Source organism: Eretmochelys imbricata, chromosome 9 (assembly GCF_965152235.1).
Source record: "Eretmochelys imbricata isolate rEreImb1 chromosome 9, rEreImb1.hap1, whole genome shotgun sequence".
NCBI classification, from domain to species: Eukaryota; Metazoa; Chordata; order Testudines; family Cheloniidae; genus Eretmochelys; species Eretmochelys imbricata.
In genome coordinates, this window is record NC_135580.1 from 23207522 (window position 1) to 23223395 (window position 15874).

Consider the following 15874-nt stretch of genomic DNA (forward strand, 5'->3'; position numbering starts at 1 on the left):
ATCCACATGAACAAATCTTTAGCTCTGCTGAAAGGGACACTGTCAAGTCAAATTCTGTCCAAGAATTAGATTTTGAAAAAAAATAAGTGTTTCTGAGAAATTGTTTTTAAAGGAATTCCACTGGACAGCATTTTGATTTTAATCACAGAGAAATCCCCATACAGTGACTACAACTCAAAACACAACAACATTATACTAGTGCAAAAAAGCCAGAAAGGAAAACTGATTTGAAGCAGACTACTGTATATCAATAATGAAAACAGAAAACCACTGATACCACTGCTGATCGTGATGACTAATAGTGTCTCACTGTTTTCTTGTGCTCCCCATCTCCCTCTGTATCTGCTGACTCTCGCCCAACACTTAAGATTGTAAGCTGTTGGGGCAGAGGTTGTCTTTTTGTTCTGTGTACAGCACCTAGCACAGAGGTGGGTAAACTCCGGCCCGTGGGACCCTCCTACCCAGCCCCTGAGCTCCTGGCCCGAGAGGCTAACCCCGGGCCCCTCCCCTGCTGTTCCCCCTCCCCCACAGCCTCACCTTGCCGCACCGCCAGCACAATACTCTGGGTGGCGAGCTCCTGGGGCAGTGCAGCTGCAGAGCGCAGCCTGACCCGGTGCGCTGAGCTGCGCTGAGCATGGCTGGCTCCGGCTGGGCGGTGCAGCTGTAGCGCTGCCAACCACCGGTGCTCCACACAGCGCAGTAAGGGGGCAGTGAGCGGGGGGGTTGGATAGAGGGCAGGGGAGTGGATAGGGGTCGGGGCAGTCAGAGGGCGGGGAACGGGGGGTTGAATGAGTGCAGTCAGGAAGATGGGGGGGTTGGATGGGGCGGTGGGGGGCAGGCAGGGGAGAACGGGTGGTTGGATTGGGCAGTGCAACACTTTGTGTGATCAGCTCAGATAAACAGCTACATTACTGTTATCAGATTGGTAACACAGTGGTGGGGGAGAATCGATGTCTTCTTTGGACACAAGATATTTTGGTTAGGATAGCACTTGCAAAGTTCTCAGAGTTCACGTTACCTGGTGTATCTATGATGTTGATGTTGGTGTCCTTCCACATGGTATATGTTGCTGCAGACTGAATTGTGATACCACGCTGTCGTTCCAGCTCCATAGAATCCATGACAGCCCCGACTCCATCTTTACCTTTTACCTAAACACAAAAAGTAAAGCATTTACTTAAAGAAAATCTCCCACTGGCTTGAATGAGAATTTTGCCTGAATAAACACAGACTAAGCATCTTTCACACAGGCAACAAAATTCAGCTGAGTTAGTGGCACAAGTCTACAGTCCTAACTAGCTTTGCTCTTTCCTTTGCATATCATTCCTGAAGAAGACCTGGTGGTCAAAAAGCCATTGCAAACAATTTCTATTTCACTATGAATCTGATAAGCCAACATATCTGGAGCCAGTGAGCGTTCACCTTTGACTGTATGGAGAAGTTCTCCATTTATGTTGGTGGTGGGTCTCTTGGGGTTTTTTGTTGGGGGGTGGTGGGGAGTGTATGTGACAGCAAATGTGTGTGACTTTAGGGGGGAGTCAGAGAGCACCATGAGAAAGCTGTCTCTAGGATTCCCCATTTGGCTTGTACTTCAAACAGCGTCACTAAGCCTTTAAGCACAACCTTCTTATTCCATTCAGTGCTCTTTGTGGTTCAACAATTCTAGACAACTCAATAGCTGAATCATTGCATGTAACGTTCAAAATCCCCTCACCACCAAAATGAGTGTCATACCAGTATTGCAGAGACAAACCTCATGCATCTGTGCTATCCTCCCAGTGTAAAAAAGGACTCGTTCTGTTAATGTCGTTTTCCCAGAGTCAATGTGAGCAGAGATTCCAATATTGCGGATCTTTTCATTGGGAATGGTTCCTGAAGAACACTGTCTGCAGCTGTTCAAGAGAAACTGAAAAACAAGAGCAGAAGGCAGTTCAGCCAGTTTTGTCCATGTCAGAACAATGGCTCACCATAAACATGTCTCAAGGAAGGTTTCAGAGTAGCAGCCGTGTTAGTCTGTATTCGCAAAAAGAAAAGGAGTACTTGTGGCACCTTAGAGACTAACAAATTTATTTGAGCATAAGCTTTATTTTGTGCTCAAATAAATTTGTTAGTCTCTAAGGTGCCACAAGTACTCCTTTTCTTTATGCCTCAAGGAAGGTAACTTGTGACCATTAAAGTGATTCTTTCCTCTGTTTCATTGTGATAGGAAATAAATCAGTTAATCTGAGCTCCCCAAACATCCTTAAGCATATTCCAGAACCCCCACCTCCAACCCAAAGCTCAATCAACCCTGCACTTAGCCTGCCATCCTTTGGGCAAGCAGAGAGAGATGCTGCAATGAGGTTTCAGATAAACTTGCTCCCTGCACCCTCTTGCTTTCTGGGTTACCAGGGAAGATACTGTACACATTCAAAGACATTGTGTGAAGTAGCAGTCTTATTTTTCCCTGCATTTACCAGCTATTAATTCAGTCAAGCCACCTCCTAGCTCTCCTGTTTTGAGGAGGGCCATAGTGTGGATTTAAGGGGTTTTTGGACAATGTATGAAAGCAAACTTCCTTTATGCCTAAAGGGAGCAGCAGAAAGACAGTAGGTCACAAGGTGACAGGAGAGATCAGGAACATCTGAAAATGAGCAGACAAGATAGCCATTATTGGTGAGTTCATCCCTAAAAGTGTTGTGTGTGTGAAACTGAGGACTTGGACACTTATAGACTCACCCCGTCTCCCTTCTTTTCTATCCCTTCATTCCACACGCTGTTCTCCATGTCTACCTATTACTTCCCTCAGTCTGATCTTCCACGCTCTAAGATATTGTCCTCCATTTAGTTTTTTTTTTCCATTCATCTCTTCTTAATTTCTAGTCAATGACAATGTGGCCATGGTAGTGCTCCCACCATTACTGACATCGCTATTACAATAATGGTAAGAGGCTTAAATAAAAAAAATGTAATCTCTGTACAGATGAAGTCCCATGCCAGTAACCTGCAGGTGAGAGGCAAAACCTATACGGAGGGCAAATCTGGGCAAAGGTGAGTAAGCATAGAGCAACTCTGTGCAGAGGCAGGTCAGTAACAAGAGGGGACTAGGAATACAATTAACAGCACTTACAGAGCCCTAAGGAATACGAACCACAACTGCAGGAAGAAGGGACCTGTTCCTCAATTTAGAGCCCTCAACTAAAGCAGAGCGGGGTTAAGCATTGCATAGTAACATTGTATTATAGTAGAAGAGAAGCAGCAACATTCGGTATCCAAGTGAGATTAGGGGAGTACTGAGTTGGTAGAATGTAATTATCAAGATATTAGGAAGCTTTGTCTGGTGATCAGAGCTGAGGTACAGAAGCCAAAATTCTTTAATTCTGTTTCCAGCTCCATCACTGAGTCTGCAAGGCCTTTAAATCAGTCAAGACATACTCTTATGTCTATAAAATTGAGATATTTACCTGCCTCACCAGGATGTATGTAAGGTCTACAGGGACACTTTCAGATCACTTCAGACATAAATTGAAGTTTTGTGAACAAAGACTTAAATATATATTAAGTGCATTTTTATTCCAACAAAAGCTTTTATTCTTTGTTTGGATTTAAACATTATCCTATGGTGTTTGCAACCCAATCATTGCAGGATTGTTCTAGTGCTCGAGAGCCACAAAGGATCACTGACTAAACTACTTAAGCCTGCGAAACTACAAGAAATGAAAAAAAAATAAGCAGTAAGCATTAGCAGTGAAAAGTGCATTAGAATAAGAGATGATGGGTTTTAAATAAGATAACATGGTGTTAAGAATACAGGTAAGGAATCTGGCTTTTAAGGTAAGATTTTTAGCTTGTCCACTTTAGTGGATGTTTAGAAAGTGCACTGAAATCTTTGAAAGAATCATTAGCATGTAATTTGGTCAATACGCAAAGATTAATCCCACACTCTTGCCAAGAGGTCCACAAGTTTAAGGTTTGTCTACACTGCAGGCTAAAGCTTGGCTCTGACTCAGGTTTGAGCCCTAACCCCCCCCTTCCATCCACACACATCAGTCTAACTGAAGTCACTGAGCACTTAGGACCGGAGTCTTAGGACTGTAAGGGGCGGAGGAGGTTGAGTCAGAGTTCCACTGTGATTCAGGCCCAAGCCCTGTCGGTTTGCAATGTGGATGCATCTCAAAACGCAGACCTGAGTCAGACGGTCTGTGTAGGGCAGTATGGATGTATTTACACCTAGGGGCAGAGGGATCGTGGTATCTCCTACCACCCGCAGCCCGGACAGCCCTCGCCCCCGGCGCGACGGCAACAGCCCCGCGCGGCTGGGCAGAAGCTGGCCCTTTGCCGACACTCCCCGGGCCGGGAGCTGCTCTCCGACCCAGAGGGGCTCCGGCCCCCTGGCCAGCTTGGCCCCGCGGAAACAAGCGAGGCTGCTCGCCTAGCCCAGTACCTGCTGCCACAGCAGCGCCGAGCCCTGACGCCGCCAGGGCCCCAGCACCAGCCCGGCTCTCAGCAGCTGCAGCATGGCGCTTTCAGACAAGGCGCGGCGCACCGCTCCCTCTCCGGCTCTGACCGCCAAGGTCCTGTTGCCCGCACGCTTCCGGCCCGGCTAGTGAACGCTTCCGGCCCGGCTTGGGAACACTTCCGGGGCACTGAGGGGACCTGCCCGGCCATGCACTTGGCAGGCTCCTGACAGCGCCACCTGCAGGGCGGGAGGCGGCGGGGTTCGGAGATGAGGGGCTGTGTGGATAGGAGCCAGGCCCTTCCGCTTCACGTGGCGCTTCCCAGTGGCGGGAGCCGTCATAATAATTCATGCGTGCCTCGCACTCTCCTGGTACGCACCGTCGGTGGAGTGCGCGGAGCTTTACAAAGACACCAGTATCCTTAGCGTCCTTTTACAGCTGGGGAAGCTGAGGCAGGAGGCGGTGAAGAGCCCAGTGGCAGCATAAGGAAAGGTGTCGTCAGGCTTGCCAATCCCAGGGATTCGATGCTGATGAAACTGCCTTAAAAATCACAATTTTTTAAATAATAAAATATATATTAATTATTAGTAGTATTAATAAAATAATAATAAAGGTTGGTTTCTGTGTATTTTCCTTCTGGCTTTTGAGCCTTAGGGTGCCCCTGAATCACATTTTTCAAGCTTCCTTTTCCTCAACCATGAAGGTTAGAAACTTATAATTTTTAAAAATGAAAGTTGTGATTCTCATATAATCACTTGATTCCAGGAGCTGGAGCTTAAAAACTACACCAAATATCATGCGAGTTGACAGAGTGGACCACATTGAGAAAATTCCCTTTGCTGTCCACCAGCACTTTCCAGACTAGCGAGGGCTGTGTTTCAATGGTACTGTAGGTGTGTAGTATATGAAGTGCTTTGTATAAAATATATTTTTAATAGAGTGTCCTTTCCGACCCCCAGACACAGTGATTGCAATATCGAGATTAATCCAGCAAACAATGTCTTAACCCAAAATCTAGGCATAGCAATAATAAGATGGAGTGTTTATACTTAAAAAGAAAAGAAGTACTTGTGGCACCTTAGAGACTAACAAATTTATTTGAGCATAAGCTTTCGTGAGCTACAGCTCACTTCATCGGATGCATTCATTTTTCCACTGAATGTACCCGATGAAGTGAGCTGTAGCTCACGAAAGCTTATGCTCAAATAAATTTGTTAGTCTCTAAGGTGCCACAAGTACTCCTTTTCTTTTTGCGGATACAGACTAACACGGCTGCTACTCTGAAACCAGTGTTTATACTTGTTATTTTATTTATATTACAGTACCCCCTAGAAACCGTATCATGTTTGGCCCCTTTGTGATATAAGTGGAATGGTACAAAAAATAGTTAGATCAATAGGACTTTTCTGGAATATTAAAGACTATTCAGTGGCGGCAGAGCAGTTCTCAGTAATAGGAAGAATGCAGTCCCAAAAATGAACAGGAGGGAATGGCTTAAAGGTATAAGCCAGGTATGAAGACTTAAGACACCCTGGAATCATAATTTCAAATTGCAACAAACTCCACTTACTGTCTTTCTAAAGTAGGAAAATATCATACCATACCATGCACTATAAATGTGCGTGAAAGAGAGGAGAATGGGGCTTGTGTGTCTTTCTGACAAAATCTTAAAAATTAAAGCTATGTCAGTTCTTTGTAGATAGTTAAGGTCTATTGCACTGATTAAGAAACATGTATACCTGAGAGTACCTTACTGAATACCCCTCCTGCAATACTGCAGTGCATGTTATTCTCCACCCACAGGTGGGTGCATTTCAGTAGCACTGCTTCCTAGATCATTTGGGATGAACCGTGCTATAAATATGTTATAGAAGACTTGAAAAATATACCAAACATCTGCTCGCCAGACCCTGATGTACTAAGGATAGGATCATAGGTGCCAACTTTTTGCCGTGCCGGTAGGTGCTCGCCCCGGGCCGCACCCGGACTCCACCCCTGTACTGCCCCCTGCTGCCCTTCCCCCACCCTCATTCCAACCCCTTCCCCAAAGTCCCCACCCTAACTCCGCCCCCTCCCTGCCCCCGTTGGACTCCTTCCCCAAATTTTCCCTCCGGCCCCGCCTCCTCCCAGAGCGCGCTGTGTTCCCCCTCCTCCCTGGGCTTGCCGCCATGAAACAGGTGTTCTGCAGCAGCAAGCACTGGGAGCGAGGGGGAGAAGCAGGGACTTGGCATGCTCAGAGGAGGAGGCCGAGTGGAGGTGAGCTGGGGCTGCGGGGGTGGAGCGCTGCCGGTGGGTGCAGAGCACCCACCAGTTTTCCCCCATGGGTGTTCCAGCCCTGGAGCACCCACAGAGTCGGAGCCTATGCCTGCACACTTGCATCACTGCAACCCCCATGGTGACTTCGCAACTCCAGACTTTTTTGTGACTGACTGGTAGCAATCTGGAGTTGCCAGCTTCCACACACTGATCACCACGCGCTTTTCCACCATTAGGGCAGCTCTCATTTTGGAGACTTTGCACCGGAGGGAGAATGTGAGCACCACACAGAGTTCCAGGAAGGTGGCTTTGCGCATATGAAAGTTCTGCAGCCGCTGCTCATTATCCCATTCCTGTGCCACACTCCAGTCCCATCACTCGGTGTTTGTTTTCTGAGCCCGATAGCAATGGTCCACTGTGTGCAGCTGCTCTTTGTTTCTTTCCATGGCACCCAGCAGGGCAGGCACCACAGATTTCTGTTCAGATTTGCAGCTCATGAAATACTGCAGGATCCGCCATGTTGTGTTCATAATGCTTAACACAAGACTGGTGAGCAGAGATGGCGGGCAAAGTTTAAAGGTACAGTCGAAAAATGGCACGAAATGCAGTCGGAAGCCCTTGGAATCATGGGACCGAGAAAACTGCATCGCGGGGATAAGTCTGCCTCCAGGATGCACTGTGATCATAGCAAGAGACGGTGGCAATTTCACAGTAGCATAGCTATCCACAGTGCACTGCTCTCTCTGACAATGCTAGAGCACCAACTGTGGATCCGCTCTCCTGCTATAAAGAGCGTTGTGTGAACATCCACAAGCAATGTAATTACAGCAGCTTATGATCATGGACGTAACTTAAATCGACGTAAGTACGTAGTGTAGACATGGCCTAATAAATGGACTATACCTGGAAAAAGAGGGGGATAAAATTTAAATTTGCCATCTGAACGTCATAGGTGAAAGTAAGCCAGTACAGCGTACTGTTAAGAAAGTGGTTGCGAGTATGGGCCAGTACACAGCCGACGTTAAAGCGCTGCCATGGCTGCACTTTAAACACCATACCAGCAGGGCCCACTGATGGGGGTGGGGGCAAAAGGGGCAGCTGCCCCAGGGCCTGCTGATTTAAAAGGGCCCGAGGCTCCTGGCAGTGGCCGGAGCCCTGGTGGAGCGGGCCGGGCAGTGCTGAAGGGCTGGCTGGGGGCGTCTGGCCCCAACCCCGCCCCAGGCCCTGCCCTTTCTGGGAGCCCAGAGCCTCCCCACCCTACACCTTGCCCAGGAGCCCAGGCACCAGTGTACCAGTAAGTCCTTTAAGTTACCGTCACCCCTACTGAAGGCTCATGTGTTTTTTTTTTTCTTTTTTTAGGGTATTTAATCTTGAGAGGTTAAGAAGATTATCCACTGGAAAAAATTCTCACCAGAAGACAGCACTAAAGCTAGTGAACTCCTCCATTTCAGCTTTTTCACTGTCTCACTTTCATCTTCCTGTTTTACATTTCATATACAGCTATCATCTAGTTATTTTGATATGAAAATAATCAACACAAAAATCCTTTTTTTGTTGTTTCTTGTTAATTTACCTAAATGTCCAAGATAGATTCAGCCTTGATGTGAGTAAGTAAAACTTTTTCCATGTAAGTAGCTCTGTAGGATTTGAAGAAAATGGTTTGCAGGTATAAACTTGTTGCTGGCACAGAGTGCCCGAGGCAAGCAACAGTTGGGTTCGTTGCCCAGTGTGCGTCGCGCCAATGACCACAACGGGGTGGAGAAGCAGAGAGATTTATTTGAAGCTTCAAATAGGGCGCAGGGAGACTGAGCTGTCTCAAATCCTGCAGCCCTGAATGCAGATTACAGTATACAATTTATACCTTTGCCTATTTCACTACACAAGCTTATACAACCAATTACCTGTTGCCCCGTACAATACCGTAGCCAATCAGCTAAAGCAGCCAGTTGTGTTTTTCCTCAGTAGCATTGCCCGAGCCTTGCCTTATTTGGGTCTATTTGTTACTAGTTTTTGCTAAACATTTCTGCCTTATCTATACGTTTCCCAGGCAGAAGCTGGCCTTGGCTAGTGAGCCGTGTGCAAACCTATCTGTTTGTGTACTAGCTTCCTCATAGTTGTGCAGGGTCACAGAAAGTTCAAGGAGCAGAGGGGCTTCAGTTTGCCTGGGCCTAGAGCAAGAAGGCTTCATCAACACTCGTGGTCTTCCACCCTCCCGAATTACCTAGAGTAGTGCCCAGCGTCACCAACAAACTGACAGTAGATCTTTGTGGACTATTGGCAACATTGCAAAGTACACCACAAATCCAAAAATCTGTGCTAAAAAGAGGTGTAGGCCCCACTGACACCATAAACATGAGTACTGTAGCAACTAGAAGCTCTGAGGCAATTTTTAGTTAAGCTAGTATGGTACTCGGACCGGGAAGTTAGTGTAGAAGTACCGTTTTTAAATGAAAGGGTGTGTGTGTGTGTGTGTGTGTGTGTGTGTGTGTGTGTGTGTGTGTTTTGAGGGTAATTCTTTAGGGGAAGAAGGCAGAGAAGAAATTCTGTATGAGATTGTGGAAGCTCAGTAATATATTTTTCAAGTTCTAGATATCCTTGCTGGACTGGATGAGCAGAACATCTGAAAAAAAATCTGGCACTGTTCAAAGGTTAGCCTTTCAAATCAGGGTTGGGGGAAACAGGTGGAACAGTGCAGCAAAGCCAGCATTTTTCTCCAGCCAGGTACTTGGTTCCTGGATAAATACCAGAATTTAGCCTCCTCAGTTTTCAGGATCTCCATCACTCTGAGAAACACTAGCTTCATTCTTTATAAAAAGACATTTTTCTGTAGTTTCTCTGAGATACACGTCTCTCAAAAACATCACAGGCAGATATTAAAAGTAGTAAGTGATACCACACAATGGTGTTTTCAAAAGAAAAACAGCCCAGAGACCAACTTAAACAATGTCATTTTTAATACAAGTGGAATTTCATATTAACTGCTTCCCATCATTCAAATTAATATTCTTGGCATGAAATCCTGGCCCCATTGACTTTGGTGGGACCAGGATTTCACCTTGAAATATGGCTTGAAATATGGCTGCATGCCTTGCCATATTTGCCACCTTCTTTGGTTCAGTGAGACAAAAGCTGAACCCTAATAATGTACATTTCAAAGGTAGTGGTTTGTATTCTTGAACTGAAACAAAAATTTGCATAGAAACAAAAATACATAAATAATAATATAATAAATAATATTTTGCACTTGTCAAGTGGCTTCCATCTGAGGATCTCCAAAAAAATCTCTACAAATATTCATTAACTAGGCAGTGTTGTATTATCCCCATTTTACAATTGAGGAAAATGAGCTACAGAGAAGTGAATTGCCTTGCTCAGAGTTCCACACAAAGTCCAGGGGCAGATCCCAGGTCTCCAGCCAGCTAGTTGTCCTTTAATCACAAGAATATTTTTACTAAAGATGGCGGACATAAGGCAACATACCAGAATACACAATGTATATAGACATTCAGTATCAAAGTATGTCCTGCAGTGATTCAACATGTTTAACATTTTCTATCCATGTCTTTTTTTAAACATATACTACCATTTGTTTATTATATTGTTCTTGATTAATACCTCATATTTCTGCAGAACGTTACATTTTTCAAAGTGTTGTACAAATATTAATGAGCTAATCTTCACTATGGTTTGATTATGGTTTTAAACATGTGAAAACAGAGACAGAATTTAAACAACTTTCGTAAGGCCCCACAGCAATTCAAGGGTGGAGCCAAGATCACAACTTCCAGCCTCATGCACAGTCCACTAGACAATGCTCCCTCTGATATACAACATTCTAATTTTTTACATATCAGCCAAATGTGAGAGGCCTGGCCCATGGGTGTCAGCACAGGACTAGAAGCCAGGAGCTCTTGAATTGTACTCTGATTTTTGACACTGAGGATGAAGGTAGGCACCAGACAGGTCCAAGGACAACATCCTGCTAAGAAGCCTGCTGCAACAAAAGGGCTGGAGGGTTCTGAGATTTTTACTAGGGTGCTGGCCCAGAAACTGCTTGTGGCCTTAATCTTCCATATGTCACTGACTGGTATATGTAGCAAATGTTAAGCTTCCTCCTTGTTCTAACTGCTGAAAGGGAAAAGGAACCTCATTATCTGTTCTCTTCCCAAGAGAGGCTTTTCTCTACTGCAAGTGTGGAGAATCCCACCTATTCTTCTGTACACAAACTTTCCTGGATGTTATAAGAAGGCAGGATATCTGTCTCTGATGTTCTATTCCCCACCGCTAACCTCCTGACTGAGGGAAGGACAGAAAGAAGTCTCCATCTACTACTATCTTTCCCCAAGAGCATCCTGCGTGCTGTGAGAGGGCAGTCTCCATTATTCTATTTCTCCCCTCCCCTCTCCCCATCTTCTCTGGACTCCTGGCTGTTGTGCAGGGAGAGAGGAGGGCAAGGGATTGTGGATGGATGGAGGGAAAGATGTCACCAGTGCATACCTTTTATTTTAGTAACTCCAAGATCTGCCTCTGCAGCTGCTCAGAACTTGCCACACAGGAGGAGGATGTTGGACAGAGAGGTGCTCTGCAACTGTGGGGCCTATTTCTGCTCCTCCGTCAGATCAGTTATCCGGGAAAAGTTCCTCTGGGCTGCATCCACTGGCTTCCCGGACTCCTTCGAGGAGCAGTGGGTGCCTCCAGGGTTCTCTGCTCAGTGTCCTCTTCTGGATCCCTGATTCTGACCCTGTAACCCTCACTCCTGTTTTCCATTATTTGTTTCCCAATGTCAGTTGAGACCTCCTCCTTAGGCTGGAAGAGGAGCATGTAGATGTGGGAGGCATCCCCATCTCCTTCCTTGGAATTCAAGAGGTTCTGAGAACTTTGTCTTGCAGTGGAGAACTAAAACTGACATATTTGTCAGTTTCACTGCTCCATATTTGTGTGTCACTGCTTACACTGAGCAGCAGCGGGGGCACTAGAGCACTAGCAGCAGGAAGACAGCTCTGAACTAGTTGACATTCATATAGCTGTCTTCACAATATAGGAAATGATTTTTTCTAAATGAAAAATACATTCTCCAGTAATTTATTTTTTATGCAACCTCCTTCACCAAGAAAAGTTCCCCACTTGCCAATGGTAAATTGATTTTCCAAGCCCCAGTGTAAATTATTAAACCATTTTCAAAGAGGGCAGAGGAAAATTAAAAGCTAGACTGTGCTAAATTCTAATAATTATTTTATCAGGGGACACGATTGTGGGGGCCTCTTGGCAGCAAAGAAGCAGAAACATTCAGAATGCTTGTGCTGTCACGGCTATACAGTTTTTGATTGTACTATGTATTGGTGCATAAGCACAACACATGCATTACCTTCTGCTTTATTCTGCCACCTCTTATAAGCTGCTATCACACCCTGAACACAAATCATAAATATGTGCCGAAGTGGAAGATTTAAAACTTTAATTTGGTACTTCAGAGCAGGGCTTAATGATGGCAAGGAGAGATGTATAAACATTTCTAATGCAGTATGTTGCGCTGGGGCGGGCAGACAGACGTGTTTGATGCAATAAGACTGCAATTGGAACATCTAGTGACCTAAATTGGTTAAAACATTGTCACAATAGCTGTCCTATAAGTACCATCCCTTAATTCACTGCTATTCACCAATGCAAAAGGTTATCATATTGCACTTTCCCGTTTTTTTTTTTTTTTTTTTTTTGGAGTTATCAGCGTTACAACCATCATGGAAGTCTGCTAAAATGGATCACTATTTCATATGCAGTTCGTTCCAAACAACCTTAGATCATTCTAGTAATAACAGCAACTCTACTCACAACTTGAACTTCAGCAAGTTGAACAGTCTTTTTCCAAAGGAATGCAGAAAATTCCTGTTTGGTTCTTTGGATAGGAATACATATTCTCCAGTTATTTTAGTTCAACTTTTAATTCTTTAGTATGTTTGGAGGTCAGAGTTATTAAAAGAACCAACTCTGGCCTTTAGCCAAATAATTCATACATTTGTGTAGCCTCACCTCTCTGTACTGTACTTCTATGTTTGGCATTCCTAAATTGATTGGTAATTTTAGATACGTACAAAATGTATATGCCGTGGCACATACAACACAAAGCTTGCAAGCAGCATCCATGTCTGGGAAATTCCTTTTTGATTGAAGCCTTCGTCAGCTGTTCTACCATAGATGTCAATTCCATGATTTATTGTCCTTGAAGTTTAACATATGTTTGGCGGGGGGAAGGAGGGTAGAGGAATTACTGGAGCACTTACTGCTTAATTGTCAGGTGCACATTAATGTACAGCTAGGAAGCAAAAATACCTTGATGGAAATTAAATAAGCCATAAAATTCTGCCCTTAATTATACTCTTGTATTCCCACAAGTCAATGGAGCTGAACTGGCAGAATTTGACTAAGTTTGTTTATATTACTGTTATGGAAACAGAACTTCATCTACCAAGTGCGCTGATACATTTTGAGAAAAATTTGCAGAGCAGCTGTGTGACACTGTACAAGTCACTTCACTTCTCTTGCAAATTTCCCCTCCCACTCCTTGTCTTTCTATTTGTCAACTCATCAGGGCAGGGACTGTCTCATGTGTTTGTGCAATGCTTAGCATAATGTGGTTTTTGATCTCAGTTGATACCTCTAAGTGCTACTGTAATACAAATAATATGGACCTTCATCTAGTCAAACAGGTATATTGCGTCTTTAGAATTTGTGATCTAATTTGGTGTCATCTTAATCCTGCAAGAAGTTCTACTGACTCCAACTGGATTGCTTTTATAAGTAGGGCAGGTATAATTTGGCCTTCCAATAATAAGCTTCTTGGCTAATGCTTAAGTGCTTTGCTAAATCAGGGCCTGAGCATTCAGTTGCACGAATACATCTGAGGACTCAAAATTCAATGTGATGTGAAATTCAAATTTAGATGCACAAGTCTCACAGATGTCTACCTAGGTTAATAGTATATGCAAATATACACGTAAATTGAATGTTGGGCACCAAAGCTCAGACACCAGACTGAGGCCACTGTGAAAATTAGGCACTAAAGTATTGAGTTTTAATAACAGAATACCATGGGTTGTCACAGGCTCTGGAATCACTACACAGGGAAAATGAATTCCTACATATCCCAACCATTGCAGCTTCAACCATAAATCTTTCATCAGGCAGGTAGAAGAACAGGTTATTTCCCTAGTGAAACTTATTTCCGGTGTGTCATATTTTACTCTGCCAGGGTAGACTTCACTAGTCAAGGATGGATTTAGGATGGGGTGTGTAACCTCATCTAATGAGAACCATAACCTCATGTAGAGCACTTTATACCTAAGTGGACTCCTACTCAAAGGAATAGTCTTCAACCATCCTACCTTCTAGAGCACAGAATTATTTAAAAGTATGCAAAGAATGGGATAGGCATCAGATTTATAAGTTGAACTAACTACAGACAGATGTTGCTCTTGAAATTTGTTACTTCACCAGGGAATTTTTCTTTTTAAATATCCAACAAGAGTTTCTCGATATGGCTAAATAGTTCACCCAAAGTGAGTCTCTGTCTTTTGGAGGGTTTCGTTCTGAATGCTCGTGTTCAGCTAATAAACGTGTTTTCTCCTGCCTCACTGCTCCTCTCTATTCCTGCAGCATCACTCCATCTCTAGGTTTGTACATTTTAAAATATTGCTTTGGTTAGTCACTTCAGGAAAACGTTTAAGAGCAAAAGATTCTAGTGTCATGGACCAAAGACTTTTTACACAATGAAACGTTCATTTATACCACATCCTTGAGCAAAATGTTCTTTCAATCCTAGCACTAGTCAGGAAATTCTCATCACCCAGCAGGGTGTTCATGATCAGAGGCATTACTTCCTTTGCTAGTGGGGCAAACTGGATTTTGGTGTGAACTTCAATTTATCTTCTGAGGCTTTGAAACTTTGAGATGACCTCCTCAAACAGCTTTCACACGGAGTGAAAATAAGACCTACGGCACGAGAACTTGTTGGAATATGTAATTTTATTCTAGCACCTCTCTGCACATGACAACATTAACTGAATTAGAGTTTCTGACACATTCAGTGTCTCTACCCCGAGAATATTTAAAAAATGAAAAATAGTACAGGGAATCACCCTCAGGAAAATTTGTGGAAGAGTTGGCACTTTTGCTGGTATATTTTAAATACACACAAAGGTATCTGCTCATTTTCTTTTTTAGAGTCCTCATGAAAGTTGCTAAATTGAACTGCAGTAACATATAGAGCCCAATACGAAGTGTTTGAATCATGATCTATGAGCGAGGGGTCCCAGCAACAGGGAAGGACAAGGTTGGAAAGGAGGAGGGCTGGTGGCAGCCCTTCCAAGAGGTGGAAACTTGAGGAAACAATGCCCTGCACTGTATAGTTCATTGCCAGATATTTCCCAAATGAACTAATGAAGTTGCAATCTAAATAAAACTATACTCCTCATGTCTCGTCTTTATTCCTGCATGGCTAGGACAAGGCAGTAATTCAATGTCCATGTTTATGGAATCCCTGGCCTCTGCTGAGTACTACATTTGGCACTAATGCAATTGTGGTTGGGGAACTGTATAGATAAGGGGATTGTTGATACGAGAATACGGAGCCTGCCTTTCACATAGAGGCTACAAATTCAAAGTTCAGGTCAGTAATGCCCAAATGTTACAACCATTTGAAAGCCGTTCAGTGGTTGCTGCAAAAAGAGTTAATGGTCTCTGTGCTAATGCATAAGCATCTATATGATAAAAAAAAGATGGTTAGAAACCAGACAACCTGGTGAAGCCAGAAAGAAAAATACAAAACAAAACCCAGCCAGGTGAGAAACTAAGCTGAATACAGAAGATGTTTCACTTACCTTGACTTAGGCAAAGAACTGTGTAACACTGGACAGCTTGAATCTGAATCTTTTCTGTGGTGACACGCATTTGTCAGCGATACTAAAGAGGAGTACTCTACCAACTGAAAGAATCATCTGTCTGAAATCCATTCTAGTCATTGCACAGAGATATTAAGAATAGTTTCCCTATCTTTTCCTTGTTGCATTTTTTTAGCTGCATGTTTTTCTTTTAACAGCCAGCATATTTACTTCCCTCCAGAATATTGCTGTATGAAAAAGTATTTATAACAGCCCAAACCAAACACAATGCACATTGTGGTACTAAGG

The 15874-nt window shown here is 43.9% G+C and overlaps 1 protein-coding gene across 1 annotated transcript in view; it reads right to left on the minus strand.

The window, feature by feature from the left end:
- Positions 1 to 4569, minus strand: part of GFM1 (G elongation factor mitochondrial 1) — a 41965-nt gene extending 37396 nt beyond the window's left edge. The window contains exons 1-3 of the mRNA XM_077826091.1: positions 4424 to 4569; positions 1754 to 1906; positions 1019 to 1151 (exon numbers count right to left, since the gene is read on the minus strand). Of these exons, the coding sequence (XP_077682217.1) occupies positions 1019 to 1151; positions 1754 to 1906; positions 4424 to 4498 (361 nt within the window). The 5' untranslated portion in view covers positions 4499 to 4569. The remainder of the gene's footprint in view (positions 1 to 1018; positions 1152 to 1753; positions 1907 to 4423) is intronic.
- Positions 4570 to 15874: the final 11305 nt, after the last annotated feature.